At 34.4% G+C, this 17,207-nt stretch overlaps 1 protein-coding gene across 1 annotated transcript in view; it reads left to right on the forward strand.

Moving 5' to 3' along the window:
* Positions 1–17,207, forward strand: part of Mdga2 (MAM domain containing glycosylphosphatidylinositol anchor 2) — a 788,307-nt gene that overhangs the window by 606,781 nt on the left and 164,319 nt on the right. Inside the window, exon 7 of the mRNA XM_052185765.1 lies at positions 12,241–12,570. Coding sequence (XP_052041725.1) covers positions 12,241–12,570 — 330 coding nt within the window. The remainder of the gene's footprint in view (positions 1–12,240; positions 12,571–17,207) is intronic.

Below are 17,207 nucleotides of genomic sequence, written 5' to 3' on the forward strand. Positions count from 1 at the left end.
TTATTACAAACTAACTTGCAAATTTCTTTCTAACTCTATGAAAATTTGAGTTCGAATTTTGATGGGGATTGTATCAAATCTGTATATTGCTTTTGCCGAGATGGCCATTTTACTATATTAACCCTGCCAATCCATGATCATGGGATCTTTCCATCTTCTGAGATCTTCTTTGAATTCTTTCTTCAGAGATGAAGGTCTAGTCATATAGAACTTTGACTCGCTGGGTTAGAGTCACACCAAAGTATTTTAAATTATTTGTGACTATTGTGAAGGGTGGCATTTCCCTAATTTCTTTCTCAGCTTGCTTATCCTTTGAGTACAGGAAGGCTACTGATTTGTTTGAGTTAATTTTATATCCAGCAACTTTGCTGATGTTGTTTATCAGGTTTAGAAATTCTCTGGTGGAGTTTTTGGGGTCCCTTAAGTATACTATTATATCATTTACAAATAGTGATAGTTTGACTTCTTCCTTTCCAATTTGTATCCCTTTCACCTCCTTTTGTTGTCTAATTGCTCTGGCCAGGACTTCAAGTTCTATATTGAATAGGTACAAAGAGAATGGGCAGCCTTGTCTAATCCCTGATTTTATTGCTATTACTTCAAGTTTCTCTCCATTTAGTTTAATGTTGGCTACTGGTTTGCTGTATATTGCTTTTACTATGATTAGGTTTGGACCTTGCGTTCCTGATCTTTCCAAGACTTTTATCATGAAGTGGCTTTGAATTTTGTCAAATGATGTCTCAGCATCTAATGGTATGATTATGTGGTTCTTTTCTTTGAATTTGTTTATATAATGGATTACATAGATAGAGTTCCATATATTGAACCATCCCTACATCCCTGGGATGAAGCCTACTTGATCATGATGGATGATCATTTTGATGTGCTCTTGCATTCGGTTTGGGTGAATTTTATTGAGTATTTTTGCATTGATTTCATAAATGAAATTGGTTCTAAGTTCTCTTTCCTTGTTGGGTCTTTGTGTGGTATAGGTATAAGCATAATTGTGGCTTCATGGAATTGGGTAGTGTTCCTTCTGTTTCTGTTTTGTGAAATAGTTTGAAGAGTATTGGTATTAGGCCTTCTTTGAAAGTATGATAGAACTCTGTATTAAACCCATCTGGTCCTGGGCTTCCTTTGGTTGGGAGACTATTAGTGACTGCTTCTATTTCTTTCAGGGTTTCTGGGATTCTTTAGATCATTTATCTGATCCTGATTTAACTTTGGTACCTAGTATCTGTCTAGAAAATTGTCCATTTCGTCTAGATTTTTCCAATTTTGTTGATTATAGGCTTTTGTAGTAGTATCTGATGTTTTTTTTGGATTTCCTAAGTATCTGTTGTTATATCTCCCTATTCATTTCTGATTTTGTTGGTTTGGATACTGTCTCTGTGCCCTCTGGTTAATTTGGGTAAGGATTTATCTCTCTTTTTGGTTTTTTCAAAAACTAGCTCCTGGTTTGGTTGATTCTTTGTATAATTCTTTTTGTTTCTACTTGGTTGATTTCAGCCCTGAGTTTGAATATTTCCTGCTATCTACTCCTCTTGGGTGTATATGATTCTTTTTCTTCTAGAGCTTTTATATATGCTGTTAAGCTGCTAGTGTATGCTCTCTCCAGTTTCTTTTTGTAGGCACTCAGAGCTATGAGTTTTACTCTTTGAACTGCTTTCATTGTGTCACATAAGTTTAGACGTGTTGTGCCTTCATTTTCATTGAATTCTAAAAACTCTTTTTTTTTCTTTATTTCTTCCTTGACCAAGCTATCTTTGAGTAGAGTGTTGTTCAGCTTCCATGTGTATTTGGGCTTTCTGTTGCTTTTGTTGTTATAGAAAACCAGCCATAGTCTATGGTAATCATTTAAGATGGATAGGATTATTTCATTCTTCTTGTATCTGTTGAGACCTATTTTGTGATTGATTCTATGGTCAGTTTTGTAGAAGGTACTGTGAGGTGCTAAGAACAAAGTATATAATTTTTTTTAGGATAAAATATTCTATAGGTATCTATTAAATCCATTTTGTTCATAACCTCTGTTAGTTTCACTGTGTCTCTGTTCAGTTCTGTTTCCATGATCTGTCCATTAATGAGAGTAGGGTATTGAAGTCTCCCACTATTATTGTGTGAGGTACAATGTGTACTTTAATATTTAGTAAAGTTTCTTTTATGAATGTGGGTTCCTTTGCATTTGGAGTATATATATATTCAGAATTGAGAGGTCATCTTTATATATTATTTCTTTGATGAATATGTAGTATTCTTATCTTTTTTGATAACTTTTCATTGAAAGTCGATTTTATTTGATATTAGAATGGCTACTCCAGCTTGTTTCTTGGGACCATTTGCTTGGAAGATTGTTTTTCATCCCTGTGCTGGATGAGTGGAAACATATTGTTTAAATTTAGTTTTGTCATGGAATATCTTGGTTTCTTCATCTATGGTTATTGAGTGTTTTGCTGGGTATATTTGCCTGGGCTGGCATCTGTGTTCTCTTAGGGTCATGACATCTGTGCGTGATATTCTGGCTTTTATAGTCTCTGGTGAGAAGTCTAGTGTTAATTCTGATAGGTCTGTCATTATATGTTAGTTAATTATTTTTCCTTACTGCTTTTAATATCCTTTCTTTGTTTAGTGCATTTGGTGTTTTGACTATTATGTGACTGGAGGTATTTCTTTTCTGGTCCAATCTATTTGGAGTTATGTAGGTTTTTTGTATGTTTGTGGGCATCTCTTTCTTTAAGTTAGGGAAGTTTTCTTCTATAATTTTGTTGAAGATATTTAACAGCCCTTTAGGTTGGAAATCTTTGCTCTCTTCTATACCTATTATCCTAAGGTTTGGTCTTCTCATTGTCTTCTGGATTTCCTGGATGTTTTGCATTAGGAACTTTATGCATTTTGCATTTTCTTTGACTATTGTGTCAATGTTTTCTATGGTTATCTTCTGCACCTGAGATTCTGTCTTCTATCTCTTGTATTCTGTTGGTGATGCTTGAATCCTTGATTCCTGATCTGTTTCCTAGGTTTTCTGTCTCCAGGGTTGTCCTCATTTGTGATTTCTTTATTGTGTCTATTTCCATTTTTAGATAGATTCTGGATGGTTTTGTTCATTTCATTCATCTGTTTGGTTGTGTTTTCCTGTAATTCTTTAAGGGACTTTTGGGTTTCCTCTTTAAATAGTTCTACCTGTTTACTTGTGTTCTCATGTTACTTTAAGGGAGTTATTCATGTCCTTCTTAAAGTCATCATCATGAGAAGTGATTTTAAGTCCAAATCTTGCTTTTCCAGTGTGTTGGGGTATATAGGACTTGCTGTTGTGGGAGAACTGAGTTCTGATGATTCCAAGTAGCCTTGGTTTCTGTCGCTTAGGTTCTTGTGCTTGCCTCTTGCCATCTGTTTATCTCTGGTGTTAGTTGGTCTTGCTGTCTCTGACTGGAGCTTGTCCCTTTTGTGAGCCTGTGAGTCTGTGATCTTAGGTATCCCAGCACTCCTCCTTGGGGGAATAGTTCTCCACTGTTAGAATTTGTGCCTGAAGGTCCATGGGACAGCCTTAGGTCTGGAGTGCAGATGGAGATGGGTAGTATCCTGTCCCCAGCTCCTCTGCTGTTCCTCTGCCCTGTGTGCTCCTAGTGGATTTCACTTTGGACAGTTATTGGGTCAAAAGTGATGATCTCCCTCTAAGCTTAGGATTGAGTATACTCCTGGAAGATCAGCTCTCTCCTGGCAGGATTTCTCCTATAATGAAATGTACATGAATATGTTTACAACATTTTTTTTTTTTATCTTAGGAAACAAAGCAAAGCAAACAGTAATTCCATGTCCCTGAAACCCAGGCTAAAACACAACATAAATATTATGAAAATTCTGTTTGCAATTGTGTCACAATAATTTAGAAATCATTCCTCCCTCCACAAGGCTTGCTTTTCATTTGTTGTTTGAAAATTTGAATGGGGATGTATAGAATGGCAATTGTAATGCAAACGAGCAAAAGCCACTTGCTGATCTTAAGTGTTATCTAACAATGAAGAAATATAAAATGAAACATAAATAATATGAAAGTGTGAAGGAACGAGAAAATTTTACTGTGTTAATCAGTCAAAAGGCCAGAGCCTTTAAGGCCAACGTACCTCCAAGAATAGCTGTGTGTAACCTGTCAAAGTGAATGAACACATGCAAGACCACTGAAGCAACTGGTATATCACCATTTTATCATGAAATGAGCCACAGACAACTTGTGAAATGTCTATGTAAAGAGAAAATTGGTAGAGAGAAATATTTAAGTGTGAGCTACACAAGTTCTTTGTCTGAAGAAATACCTTAAGGAAGAAAATACTGAAACTTATGAAGTAAGTAACTGGAGGAAAACTGGATGTAGGGCACAGTGAGAGAAGTCAGCACATGGAACAAATCATCTGAGACAGGAATGCCGTGATGCCCAGGATAAAAATCCACAGTAGAACAAGACATCTAATTAATTGAAAGAGTTTTAGGTAGAGTTATTCTCATAATTTTCTTTTTCTCTTTTCTTTAACTCTTGGTCCTCCTCAAAAATGGTTTATTAAGTGTATTGCAAGAAACCAGGTAGGTTACAGTAACTGCATACCTTCTTCCAGTCTTACTACTTATGTTGGTTTGCATGCAGCATAGTCAGCTCTATTAATATGAAGGATATATTATTTTTAAAAGAATTTCAAAGCAATTATGCTATCCCAGGGATTTCTACCTTCAGATCATTGTATAATTGTTTCCAATCCTAATTTAAAAGAAAACAATCTGATAAGATATGTCTTTAACTTTGAACACATTTTTACTTCTAAAAGTAAAGGGGCATTTTGACATTTGATGGAAATTTGAATTCAAAATACTAATCTTGACCATCAAGGGACCAGAAAATGGTCCTATTAATAGTGATAGACATTAGGAAATGTCAAATGTCACTTACATGGTAGCCATAGTATGAAAGTATTCTGACACATGGCACTTATGAGGTTATTTTGGTATTTATGAAAATACTATATTTCTACTTAATATTAAACTGAATTGGAAGGAATGACAAGATGGTACTGACAGTAATGATAAAATCTACCTTTCTGCATTTAATTGGAGGGACTTGATCCAAGAAGAATAATGTGGGCCTACTGGAAGTACCTTTTTTTCCCTTTTAAGTAGCATCTATACACAGTTGTTCCATTGAGTAAGAATATTCAAAAGACCATTCCAGTTTAGCCACACTTTGATTAAACAGTTTGAATGACGACTGCAATGATTAACTTTGAGTAAACCAACAAAATAAATGGAGCCTTGATAATTTACAACAAAATAGAACTCAGACTACCTTTGAGCATCTAGTTCTGCATTCAAATTATAATAGTTGCTCTAGTCTGCTGGCTCTAGGAAGTGGTGTAATTTGTAGTTGATGCACTACTAATGAACTTCTACTCAGGTGGTCAAGGGTTGGCAATCTAGGTCTTAAAAGGAAATAGAAAGATAATAACTGGCAGTGCTTAAAGAAAAAAGTAAATTCTGCTGATGCCCAGCTATCCTTCAGCAGCTCCATCCTTTTGACTCTTAAGTCATAGATTCTATGCCGTAAAGTTTAAATTGAAACGATTTCTTCCTCAATAAATTATGGTAGACGTACCACATTGGTTCAACTCTTAAAGACTTAAACAACTATCATAGTATCATTTCTTGTTAATGTTGCTTAAATATTCTGACATCTCCATTTAGAAAGTATTGAGCAAACTAAAAACTTAATGTTTTCTTAAAAACTGTTGCCAATCATTGATTCAGGAAAGCAACATGCTTAAAAACCTATCTTAATTTTGAGGAAGAAGTAATTTAAGTTATACTGTATGTCATAGATTGTATGCCTTAAGAATCGAAGTGGATGGAGCTGATGAAAAATAGTTGGGAATTAGAAAAAAGAATTTTCTTCAAATAAGTTTTTGAGATATTTGATAACTTCAGTTTATCGTTTGATACTTGACCTAAAAAAGTCAAAATTCTTTTCTTAGTGTTCCGGCTTTCTTTTTTTCATAAATGTAATTTTCCCTAGATAGTCTAGGTTGTTGTTTATTTTATGATGCTTTTTAATGGAAATCTTTGAATCATCAGGAATACAATAGATTTTCAAAATGCTTCCATGAGTCATGGTGGAGCTGCCGATTTCCTCACTTGGTTTTCTGGGACATGTGACTTTGAACATTTTTCCTCAAAGCATTAGAACTTTAATACATACAACTAACCTCCAGGAATGTGGCAACGAGCATGCAACCATATTCAAAGCTTTGAACAGTTCTCCACAAAAGTAAACTCTACTTAAAAGTCATATTTTTAACTTTGTTTTGTTTTATTAACACAACCATGATTAACTTTCTGAAGCAGAATTCTTAAGTGTTTATGGATGTTTCTTTTCCTTCATCTTCGATCTTTCATTGGAATTGTTTATCTGCTGAACTCATGCATATAAAGAGCACTCTGGCCTGAAGTTATGAGTCCCAGGTGAATACAATGTTAGACAGCTGATATGTTATGATCATGGCATACACTGATGACCTGTGATAAACACACAACAGAAGCTCCACTGGAATGAGAGTCTCTGTGTTAGTTTTTTTCTCACCAATAGCCTGTATATTCCTGTGTCTCTTCTTCTCTCTCATTTCCCCATAAATCTCAAGAGTGCAAGGCTGTAAAACAAAATCAAAGTGAAAACAGATACCTTATGTTGAATTCAAACAATGATTATCTGCAAAGTGATTGCTTTGAAATGCTCATTTATATTACATTTAATGAAAATTGTTGAATAGACACACACACACACACACATATGTATGAATTGTGTGGATTTGGAGACAATACAAAAGAATGAAAATTGACTTTGCTTCTAAGCTGTTTATCATCCCTTATGAGGCAATAGGTGCCTAATTATAAAGGAAGATATAAAATATATTGTTAATTCTATTTCATATCTTTGCTGATGTAATCTATTTCCAAATGCATATTCACTTGGTATCTGGTGGGGTGGAAATATATCATTTCTTAAATATTAAATTCTCTTTAGCAGAGTATAGATAAAACAACACCTTATTTGATTATATCATTAGTTATTTTCTATGTCTATTTCTCTTGATAATAGTTTCTAAATTTTTTAATCCAGAATTCTACGGAGATCATAAGATTAGGCATAACTGGAAAGGATTTAACTATTTGTTTAATGAATACAAAAAGTGTAATTTGTTAAGTTACATATCCAATGTTTTGCTTACATGTATGTCTATGTAACACATGCATGCTTGGTGCCCAGAGAGGCCATAGGAGACATCAGATTCCCTGGAACTGACATTGCAGGTTATTTTTAGCTGTCATGTGGGTACAGGGAATCAAATCGGGTACCGCTTGAAGAGCAGCCAGTGCTCTTAACCATTGAACTACCTTTTCAACCTCATCTTTTCACAAATTTACAACCTTGGTTTGGTAATTGGAGGCAACTCTGTCTCATCTGTTTGACAAAGATTCAAAGCAGAAGTCCAAAAGGTAACACCTGATAATTTCCATTTCCAAAAACATGCACTCTCAGTTGCTACTTTTATTATGTTATCTCCATCAATTATATTATGGTAATATTTAATATTATAATTATGGTAATATTTATTATTTAGGTCATGAAAGATGTTAATAGAATTTTATTTTTCAATATTTCATTGATTTGCTCAGACTTTTATATAATGTGTTTTGATTTTATCACTCACTATCCTTAAACTCTTCACCAGATTAACACCCCATCTCCTTTCCCCCTTCTTCCTGACCCACTCAGCCTTGTATTATTTTTTTTTTATCAAGAGCATTTTGTTTTTCCCAAGTATTCTTGGATGTGTTAAAGAGTAGTAGAGTTACCTAGGTCTATAGTCATTCATAAAATTGAGTCTCCTTCTGCCAAAAGTTGGCAAATTTCTAATAAAGCCTAGTCTAGGTGTAGGTCTTAGTGCTGTCTTCCTGTCTCCAAGCTAGGATTTGTCTTGGCTTGGGCTTCCATGGGTCTTCTGCGTGCTGTCACAGCCACTGTGAGTTTGTATGTGCATTGCCATGCTATGTATGGAAGCCATGGTTTCCTTGTAGTCTTCCACTGCCTCTGACTCATAAACTCTGTTTTTCTTCCACAATCATTCCTGAGGCTAGAAAGAGAGGACATGGCATAGATGTTCCATTTGGAGCGGAGTGTCTTCAGTCTAAAAGAAATATATTTTACAACTTTAAGCTGGTGTCTTCAGTCAAGATACAATCTCACAGCTCCCTTCTATGGAATCCACAATATAGACATCTTTCAAACTGGCACTCTGACTCAGACCTAATATGAGCATCAGTCTCTGGTGCTCATGTTACAATGTGTCCAAACTGGCTAGAATAGAGGCTAGCTTCCACACCAAACTTTTACATCATTGTCAGACTAAACAAGTATCTTTCAAGGTTCATTCATTACAACTGATGATACTTTAAGCCAAGTATAATGTTTACTTAGGATGGTATTAGAGTATTTTCAATTTTCACCCAAGTCCTTATTCTGATATTCTTTACCTAGAGTGGAATAAACAGACTGGTTTCTTCTTTTCCTTTTTGGATTTTGTATCTTTTGGAAGTCTAGTGTGATTGGCTTAGCCCAACTCCTTGAATGATATTAGCCTTAGATCAAATATCTTTTGGCATTAAGTTCATTGTTTTTGTTGTTAATTCATTAAAATATATTTTATCATATTGTTATAAAAGTACTGCAATTATGTATGACATTTAGTCTTAATTGATTTTGGTTACATAATCTTTCATCTTTTTATTTAGGATTTTACAAACCATTTGCCATGAAAATGCAGGTTAAACTCTGTACCATATAATGTGCATATTGATCTCATATGTTTTATTAGAGTATTTTTTTTTTAGTTTAGGAGTTTCAATCCAATTTCGATGATTAATGTGCATGGCTTTTGGTGTCAATAATATTTTAATTTGTCTCCATACAAAGCACTGAATAGCGTAATAGTGTTGTGTGCTAAGTGGCTCTCAATCACATGAACATCTAAGTGTTAGTTAAATCTATTTTTATATGTCAATCAATAAACCACTTAGTAAAGAAAATTATTGTTAAGAGTATTGAAATGTATCTTCCCATTAGTAAAAAGTTATTTAATAAGTAATACATATAATTTATTTTTAACAACTATCACTATAAATAATAATTCTATTTAATTTTATATTTACTTTAGGAATGAGATAAATATATGTTTAGAAATGAAAATTATTTATGTGTCATTATCTAAAAATCAAGATGTTCTTAATATGTTTAATGTTTTTTAAAGGGGGGTATTTCCTGTCCCCCTAAACTGGTTTGTATGGTGGAATTATTATTACATTTGAATTGTATTGACACACTATCTTGTACCAAATACAGTATCCCGATGTTACCACTTTTCAATTTACAATTCCTTTCTGGAGACCCTGGATTTATCTTCAGTACTTCTAAGAATATAACACATTAATCTAGGTAGTAGAATTTCTAATGGATCATTCTTTTTCTCCAACAACCTACTTAGAAGTATGTGATTCAGCATAAATAAAATTCATGGATTGTATCTTATTAAGAAAATTTTAAGAAACAATAGTACTAAATTGCTAAAAAATATTTTTCTTCTAATATTTTGTTATCAAGCATACATTTTCTAAAACTAATTTGTGAAGTTCTTTTGTGTGTTTCAGATCTCCTGAAATTTATAAAATATTCCTAAATATATGTGTCTAGTTTCCTTAGATTCGTCTATCATATAAATTTAATGAATATATTTTGAGCAATTGTGAATTACTGTAAATAATGACTACATACATTTCTATAAGGTCTGGTTATTTCTGTGTTTTTCCTCTAAAATGATTAGAGCCAATCTGAGTGTCTAGTCTTTGAATAGGATACTGTAACAGTGTACTGAGTACAAAGAGAGAGATAAACATTGTTTTTCATGCTTACCTACTTCTCCCAAGACACCATGAACAAAGCAACCAAACTACTTAAGCCTAACAAGTATGGAAATATGGATGAAATGTACTTTACAATTAAAAACCTACTCATCTCATTCCTCACACGTGCAGCACTTCCCTGTTTCCCATGCTCTTCGCAGCACTAACTGAGGGAAGTGTTGGTAAGTTCAGAGATGCCATGCAAATTCTGTGGCATAGCCTCTTATCTCTGCAGATACACTACAGATACTTGATTTCTGAAAATCAAATCAGTGTGATTGTAGCTTTGAAGCTGAAAGTGTGTGACCAATATATTCTGATATACCTCCACTGAATAAGCTACATTTCCTAGACATGGAGGGCAGTATTGAGGTGAAGAGAAATGCAGACAATAGTGTAAAAAAAAAAAAAAAGTATGTTCACCTGGAAAGCAGCACCTGGAAAACAGGGAAGAACTTCTTCCCTGTTGTGTCTACAGTTTCAATTCCCAAGTTCAGGTTGTTAGGAAGCCATAACCTTTGCCAGTCACCTTCAGTCAGCCATTACAGCAGATTTAGCTTACCACTTAGCACTGACTCTACAGCCAGAATGTTCTGTTATGAGAACAGAACATAAATATAGCAGGTGCTCTAAGCCACCTGCAAGATGTTCTTTTGGTTTTCTGCAAGAAAGATCCAGAATAGTTTTAGTTGGAACTATCTACATGCTGTATGTTGCAGGATATTTGATCACACTGTAAATCCTGAGGTTGTTATTGAAAAAACAAAAACATGTCTCTAGTTGTGATATGACTCAGCCCTATCACACACCTTTAATCTAATAGCTGCCTTTTTATTGTAAACAAAATTGAAAAAGGCAAACCACAGGTCAAGTGGCAGAGCAAGCAACCAGCTGACAAGGCAGGAACATCAGAAAAAACATAGAACATGAGAGGAAGTCAGGACGACAAATAGGCGCACAGGTATTAGAAAGGAGGGACACTCGGTTGGAATGCTTTCAAAGACAGTGTGGAGAATGAGAACTGGCTCATTCTTCTTCTGGGATTCGCTTGACGAGGAAGGTCAGCTGGGTGCTTTCTCTGCCTTTTTAAGCTCGCAGGCTTTCACCCCAGCATCTGGCTCTTGATTCTTCATTTAGTAAAATCAAACATTTGAGATTTTGTTTTTAAAACAACAGCTGTGGGACGAAGAAGAAGAAGCAAAAGTTAGGAGAATGTTTTACAGACATAATTTTTTCCAGTTCACATTTTGCATATAGAAATGCCTCATAAAAATGCTTCGACTCAATCCTTCTAAGCTAGCTTTGTTCATTATATGTAGATATATGTGCATATGTAGATATAATGTTAGAATAACTATTCTTATTATGATCTTTGTATATAGCATCTGAGTTGCTTGGGAAATTATGAAATACTGAAACAATAGTTTTGGCAAGGCTTTAGGTTAGATAATTCATATAATTTCTTTAAACTTTAGTACCCTATGGTTTTAAGTAAATTGTTTCCATGGTTAATTTAAATTCTATGGTGATAATATTTGATTATAGTATGTCGTAGTTAAATACAATTGGCATTAGCATTGTACATTGTACATTGACATTATACATTGTCAGTGTGAGACACTTGGGAAGGCAGAACTTCAGCTTAACTATTACCTGCATTGGATTCATTTGTAGGCATGTCTATAGAAAACTTTTTTAAGTTCTGCTTGATATAGGAGGGCCCAGTCCCTGTAAGTGATGTGATCCCTGGGCATGCGGCTTTGAATCATGAGGATAGTTGCCCAGCAAGCCAGAGAGACCAAGCCAGTAAACAACTGTGTTTTCTATGGCCAATGTTTCAGTTTCTGCTTCCAGGTTCCTGCTTCCCTCAATAATGGACTGTCAGTGTAAGATGAAATAAAATATCCCTTTCCCAGGTTGCTTTTGGTCAGTCTTTCACACCAACAGCAAAAACATAAGGAGAGTAACAATTGTGAGTAGAATTAATGTATGATTTTTCAATCACTGCCACATGTTACCTAATGTATATAAAAAATTCAGTGTACAGAATGTTTAAATGGGTTTCTGTTTAGATTTATTCTTTTCTGGAGGACTTATTAAGCTTTATAGTGCACATGATTTAAAAGAAACATAAGCTCATTCAATTTCATTTTGCTTTGACATTTCAGCCCAGAGATGACTACCTAGAGTGACCAAACCTTCACAATTATCAAAATAACACTAACTCCTTGTGGAATTTTTATGTTTTAGCATTAAAAAAAGGACGATTTTGGATCACTCCTGATCCTTATCACAAAGATGACAACATCCAGATTGGGCGTGAGGTGAAAATATCTTGTCAAGTAGAAGCTGTTCCCTCTGAGGAGTTAACGTTCAGTTGGTTTAAAAATGGTCGTCCATTAAGAAGTTCTGAGCGGATGGTTATTACACAGACTGACCCTGATGTGTCCCCTGGAACAACAAATTTGGATATCATTGATTTAAAATTCACGGATTTTGGGACTTACACATGTGTGGCCTCTCTGAAGGGAGGAGGAATATCTGATATCAGTATTGATGTTAACATTTCCAGCAGTACAGGTAAGAGGCATGCTTGTGGTACAAAACCCCTTTAAACAAATTGGAGTTTGATATCATTAATGAAGCTAAGAAATCATTATATTTTGAAATTTGCTAAACCTAAAAATTATATTATTCTGAATACCTAGAGAATATCTGATTTAGGGCATGGTGGTTTCATTTTTATTTAGTTTTATATATGAGTTGCTTTTTGTTTAAAAGTTGTATACATAAAATGAATAGCAGTGACAAAGTTAGGATTCAAGGTAAACTTATGTCAGAATTTTTCATTCACAACAGCCTTTGTAGAGCTAGAAATTATATTAATAAAGTTAAACCAGTGAGCAAGGATGAAATATTTTTTAAGTTTAAAATTCAACAAAACTATTTCGGTCTAATACATAAACATTGAGAAATGATTTAAGAGCACTTAAATAAAAAAATGTAAGAAATGTTTCCTCTACTAAGGGATAATTTTGTTAAAGTTGGTGTTAGATGCAACATTTCAGAAAACACCATGGTACTACATCCTCATAATGCAAAGAGCGAAATGCAAAAATATATTGGAGCAGAATTATTTTGAAGTTAAAAATAAAAATGTGTTACCTTGTCTCTTGTGTAAAGCATATCTAGATGAAGGAAAGTCCAGTGTTTTTATGAGAGAATATGGTAGGTTAACTCTCAGGCTGTTTAACAACCCAGTGTACTTTGCCAGTCTGTTACCAGATCCTCACATAGTGCTGGGTAAGAATTATAAATTAAACTCATAGGGTTCAGGTACAGTGGAAAAGCTCCAGGTTTGCAGGTGCCTAACAATTGGCTTTTCTTTTCAGTCAGGCATCATTTGGACTCCACACAGCCTCATTCACATGTGACTTTGTGCTTTCTCATGGTTCACAATCGCAGCTCATGCTGAATTGATTTTAGTACTAAGTCCATTTCTGTTGTCCATTGTGGTAAAGTACAGTCAGTGTTTATCTGGTATATAATCAATGTAAAAGGAAGTTAGAGTGCTAAAAGTAATAGTATTTGGACATGGCTTCTATCCTAGATTATGCAAAGCTTCTACCCAATCTCTAAATATTTGAACTTGCATGATAAAATAAGTTTATTTATGATGTTGATAGAAAACTATCATATAAGTATTATAAGTGTTTATTCAATCAACAAATATGAATGCACTCCCCACATTAGAATGGTAGGCAACTTTGTGTTGAATAACTTCATGCAAGATTTCCCTTTAAGTGTAAGAAAAATCTCCAAGGTCATTGCCTTTTACTTTGATAATTTTCAAGAACTTTCTATCTGTACACATCATGACACATTGTTTGTTTCCTTTTCTTATTTTATTCACTCGTTTTTTGTTTGAGAACTAGCCAGCACACACACACACACACACACACACACACACACACACACTCATTGCTTTTATTTAACAGACTAATTTGAAGGGAACGTGACTCATTGGCTGTTCAACTTTGACCAAATAGGTCACAGAACAAAAGAAGGAACTTTGTAAAATTGTTACTAGAATGTGTTTTGATAGTCACTTAAATATGGTACTTACATTGACTGAAACTGGAAATTATGAATCACAAGATAGAAATGTCCAAATCTTCAGACATTTTAAAAGGAAATGTTAAGGTATTCAAAGAACAGATTTTGTTGAAGAAGAGTCTGCGAGATATTAGAAGAGTCATAATAAATTATCTTAACTATTTGTTTGGCTTCTAAAGATAACAACAGTAGAAATAAATGTTTACTAAGCTTTTAGAATCCTTCCACATTCCATCCCCTTCCAGTCCAATAACACAGATCTGATGTTCCCCAAGGGGAAACTATGAAAACTGAGTTTTGTCTGTACTGTTCAATATAGTCTCTGCATTAGGGAAAATACATAGTCAGAACTCAATAGTTGTTTGACAAATCTATGATCTAATGCAAGAACTGGACATTTTATGAAGGTTGTCTTCTTATTCTACATCTGTTGGCCTCCATGTGTTCTTCCTCAATTTTCTACTTATGAGACAAAAAGTTCTTCAGGACACATATGTATAATTTGGTTTAATGTTTCAGACTCAGACAAGATAGGAAAAAAATGGATGTTGGAATTAGTCTAATAAAACTAAAAATGTAGGTCTCATCAAAACCTGTTAAGGTATTCAAGTGGCTAAAATCAAAGGATTTAGTCAAATTTAAGACTAATGAAGTCGAGTATACAAGTGCTGTGGTCTTCAGTCTGGACATACAGGAAATTGTAACTTAAAAGACATACTTAAACTAATGAGTATGTCTCTCTTCATACTGACTCTGGCTTATAGTTTACAAGTTGCCTACAGTGCAGTGGCACAGCAAAGTAGGCTCTAAAGATCTCATGACTGAGAATTTGGGATTCTATTTTATAACATTAAAATTATTATCTCTACCTGATAGAAGTCTACACTCAAAATGGCACTTCAAAGTGAAAACAGATAAGTTAGAAGCCAGAGTTTGACTAAGGAGCTTTTACAAGCTATACCATATAAGAAAGTCTCAGACTATGTCACTACAATAAAACCACTGAAACTGTAGAAGGAATTTAGATGAGTTGGTTAAGTGAGTGAATCTAAGAAAATGGAACAATTGTTAAAACAGTACATTTTAAAAAGTAATCCTGTGGCTCCATGATGGAAAGCCAGTACCAAAAAAATGACAAATGCCTTTTTAATTTCCACTTTTCCTGATTACCATTTCAGGGAATTAGTACTGTCCAAGTGGTTTTGTTATCCTTAAACACTTTTATATCATGTCATATCATATCATATCATATCATATCTCATATTGTTAACTTTACCCCATTCTAGGGTAATATTCTTTAATTCCATTTAAATTTTCTGAGTCTGGTATTACACAGAAATCTTACATTGATTCTCGATTGTTCCTCTGATTTAAAGGATATGAACATGTTACTTAATGAGACAAGGCTTTGTTCTACATAGCTCAGAAATCTTCCTTAGATTACAGAACCACAGTTAGCACATCTGTTAGATGACACTTAGGAGTAAAATGGAAAATATCCCTGAAGGTAATTTGTCATTTGCAGAATTGTTAATGATATTAAAAGACAGTGATTTAAGAAAATGGCAAGTTATGTTTAGAAAAACATTGGAAAACTATGACTATTTGAGATTTTATCTATACCTTTACAGAATACTAAAAAAATACAATGTGAATGATATAAATTATACATTCTTTTCTTTTCTTTTTTTGGCTTTTTTGAGACAGGGTTTCTTTATATAGCCCTGGCTGTCCTGGAACTCACTTTGTAGACCAGGCTGGCCTCGAACTCAGAAATCCACCTGCCTCTGCCTCCCAAGTGCTAGGATTACAGGCATGCACCACTACCGCCCGGCTATATATATTATTTTCTAATTTGTTAAATATTAACACACACACACACACACAAAGTTCTGTAAGTTTAGAAATTGTCCTTGTAACCATTTCTGTATTCTCAATATAAATTGACAATAATTTCCATTTCCTGTACTAAATTTGTTATATACTGAGCTCTGTACCATCTGGGCATGGTTCTGTAGACACTGCTTGTAGGTGATTGAAGGCAGAGTCCTCAGGAACCTGGGATAGTCTGTAGTGACAGACACTTAGCCTGAACTTTGATCAGACTTGCATGGATGCTCTGAATGCTTCTGCAGTATAGCTCCCCTCAGTTTCATGGAGACCTGAGATTAGGCTTGAGCCTCAAAGGAAGCAAGAGAAGCAAACAGAGGCTGGGGAAATGATAAAGGAGCTCCTTGTGTTAAGTTTTAGTTATAACATTGATATTAATCTGAGAAAATCACATCAGTTTATTCTGGTATTAATATTTCATTGCCAGAACTATATTTTAGGCTAGACTTCAGGCAACGTAAAGTACTTTCTATGCATTGCTATAAATGTCTCATTTACGAATTTATTTGTATCAAAGTATAAATGTCACCATTCAGTTTTGTCAAATATAGATTCTTAATGTACCTCCTAAAGAAAATTCATGCAAATTTAAGCCTAAATTATCAGTAGCTAAATCAAATTTTAGAATATCATCACAAGCAATTCCTTTACATGAGCATAATTGGTAGAGTAAAATTTTAGTTTTAGTGTTTCTTTCTTTCTCTTTTTCTTTCTTATTTAACTTTCTACTGTTTCTTGCTCTCACTTCATAGTGAAGTCTCTAGTGCTCATAAGTTTACATGTATTCCTTCACATGATTCAACAAAACTTGTGTGTTTATAGTAAAACTCAGAAATCTGTGCATCAGGCCTTGAAAATGAAAGCAATACCAGTTGCCTTCAGAATTCACAGTGAGACATCTGGTGGGTAAATACAGCAGAAAACTCAGCACAGAACTCTAGGGTTATGTTTCTCTCTTCTTAGCGTACAAGGGGATTTTATATAACAGAGAGAGGAACAAGATTTTGTGGATCAAGCAAGATAGAGACATAAATGCACAAGCACAGTGATGACCACCTGAAAATGACTTAACAGTTTTAGGTTTCTGCGAGCTGTCTAGTTTCTGTGACTGTGGAAACCATCAAGTGTCTGCATGCGTGTGCAAAGACAGTTCATTGACATGGGACAGTGGTGTACAAGCAGAGAGACACAGAAGTCAACCCAAGCTAAGG

This window comes from Apodemus sylvaticus, chromosome 6 (assembly GCF_947179515.1).
Source record: "Apodemus sylvaticus chromosome 6, mApoSyl1.1, whole genome shotgun sequence".
Classification (NCBI taxonomy): Eukaryota; Metazoa; Chordata; class Mammalia; order Rodentia; family Muridae; genus Apodemus; species Apodemus sylvaticus.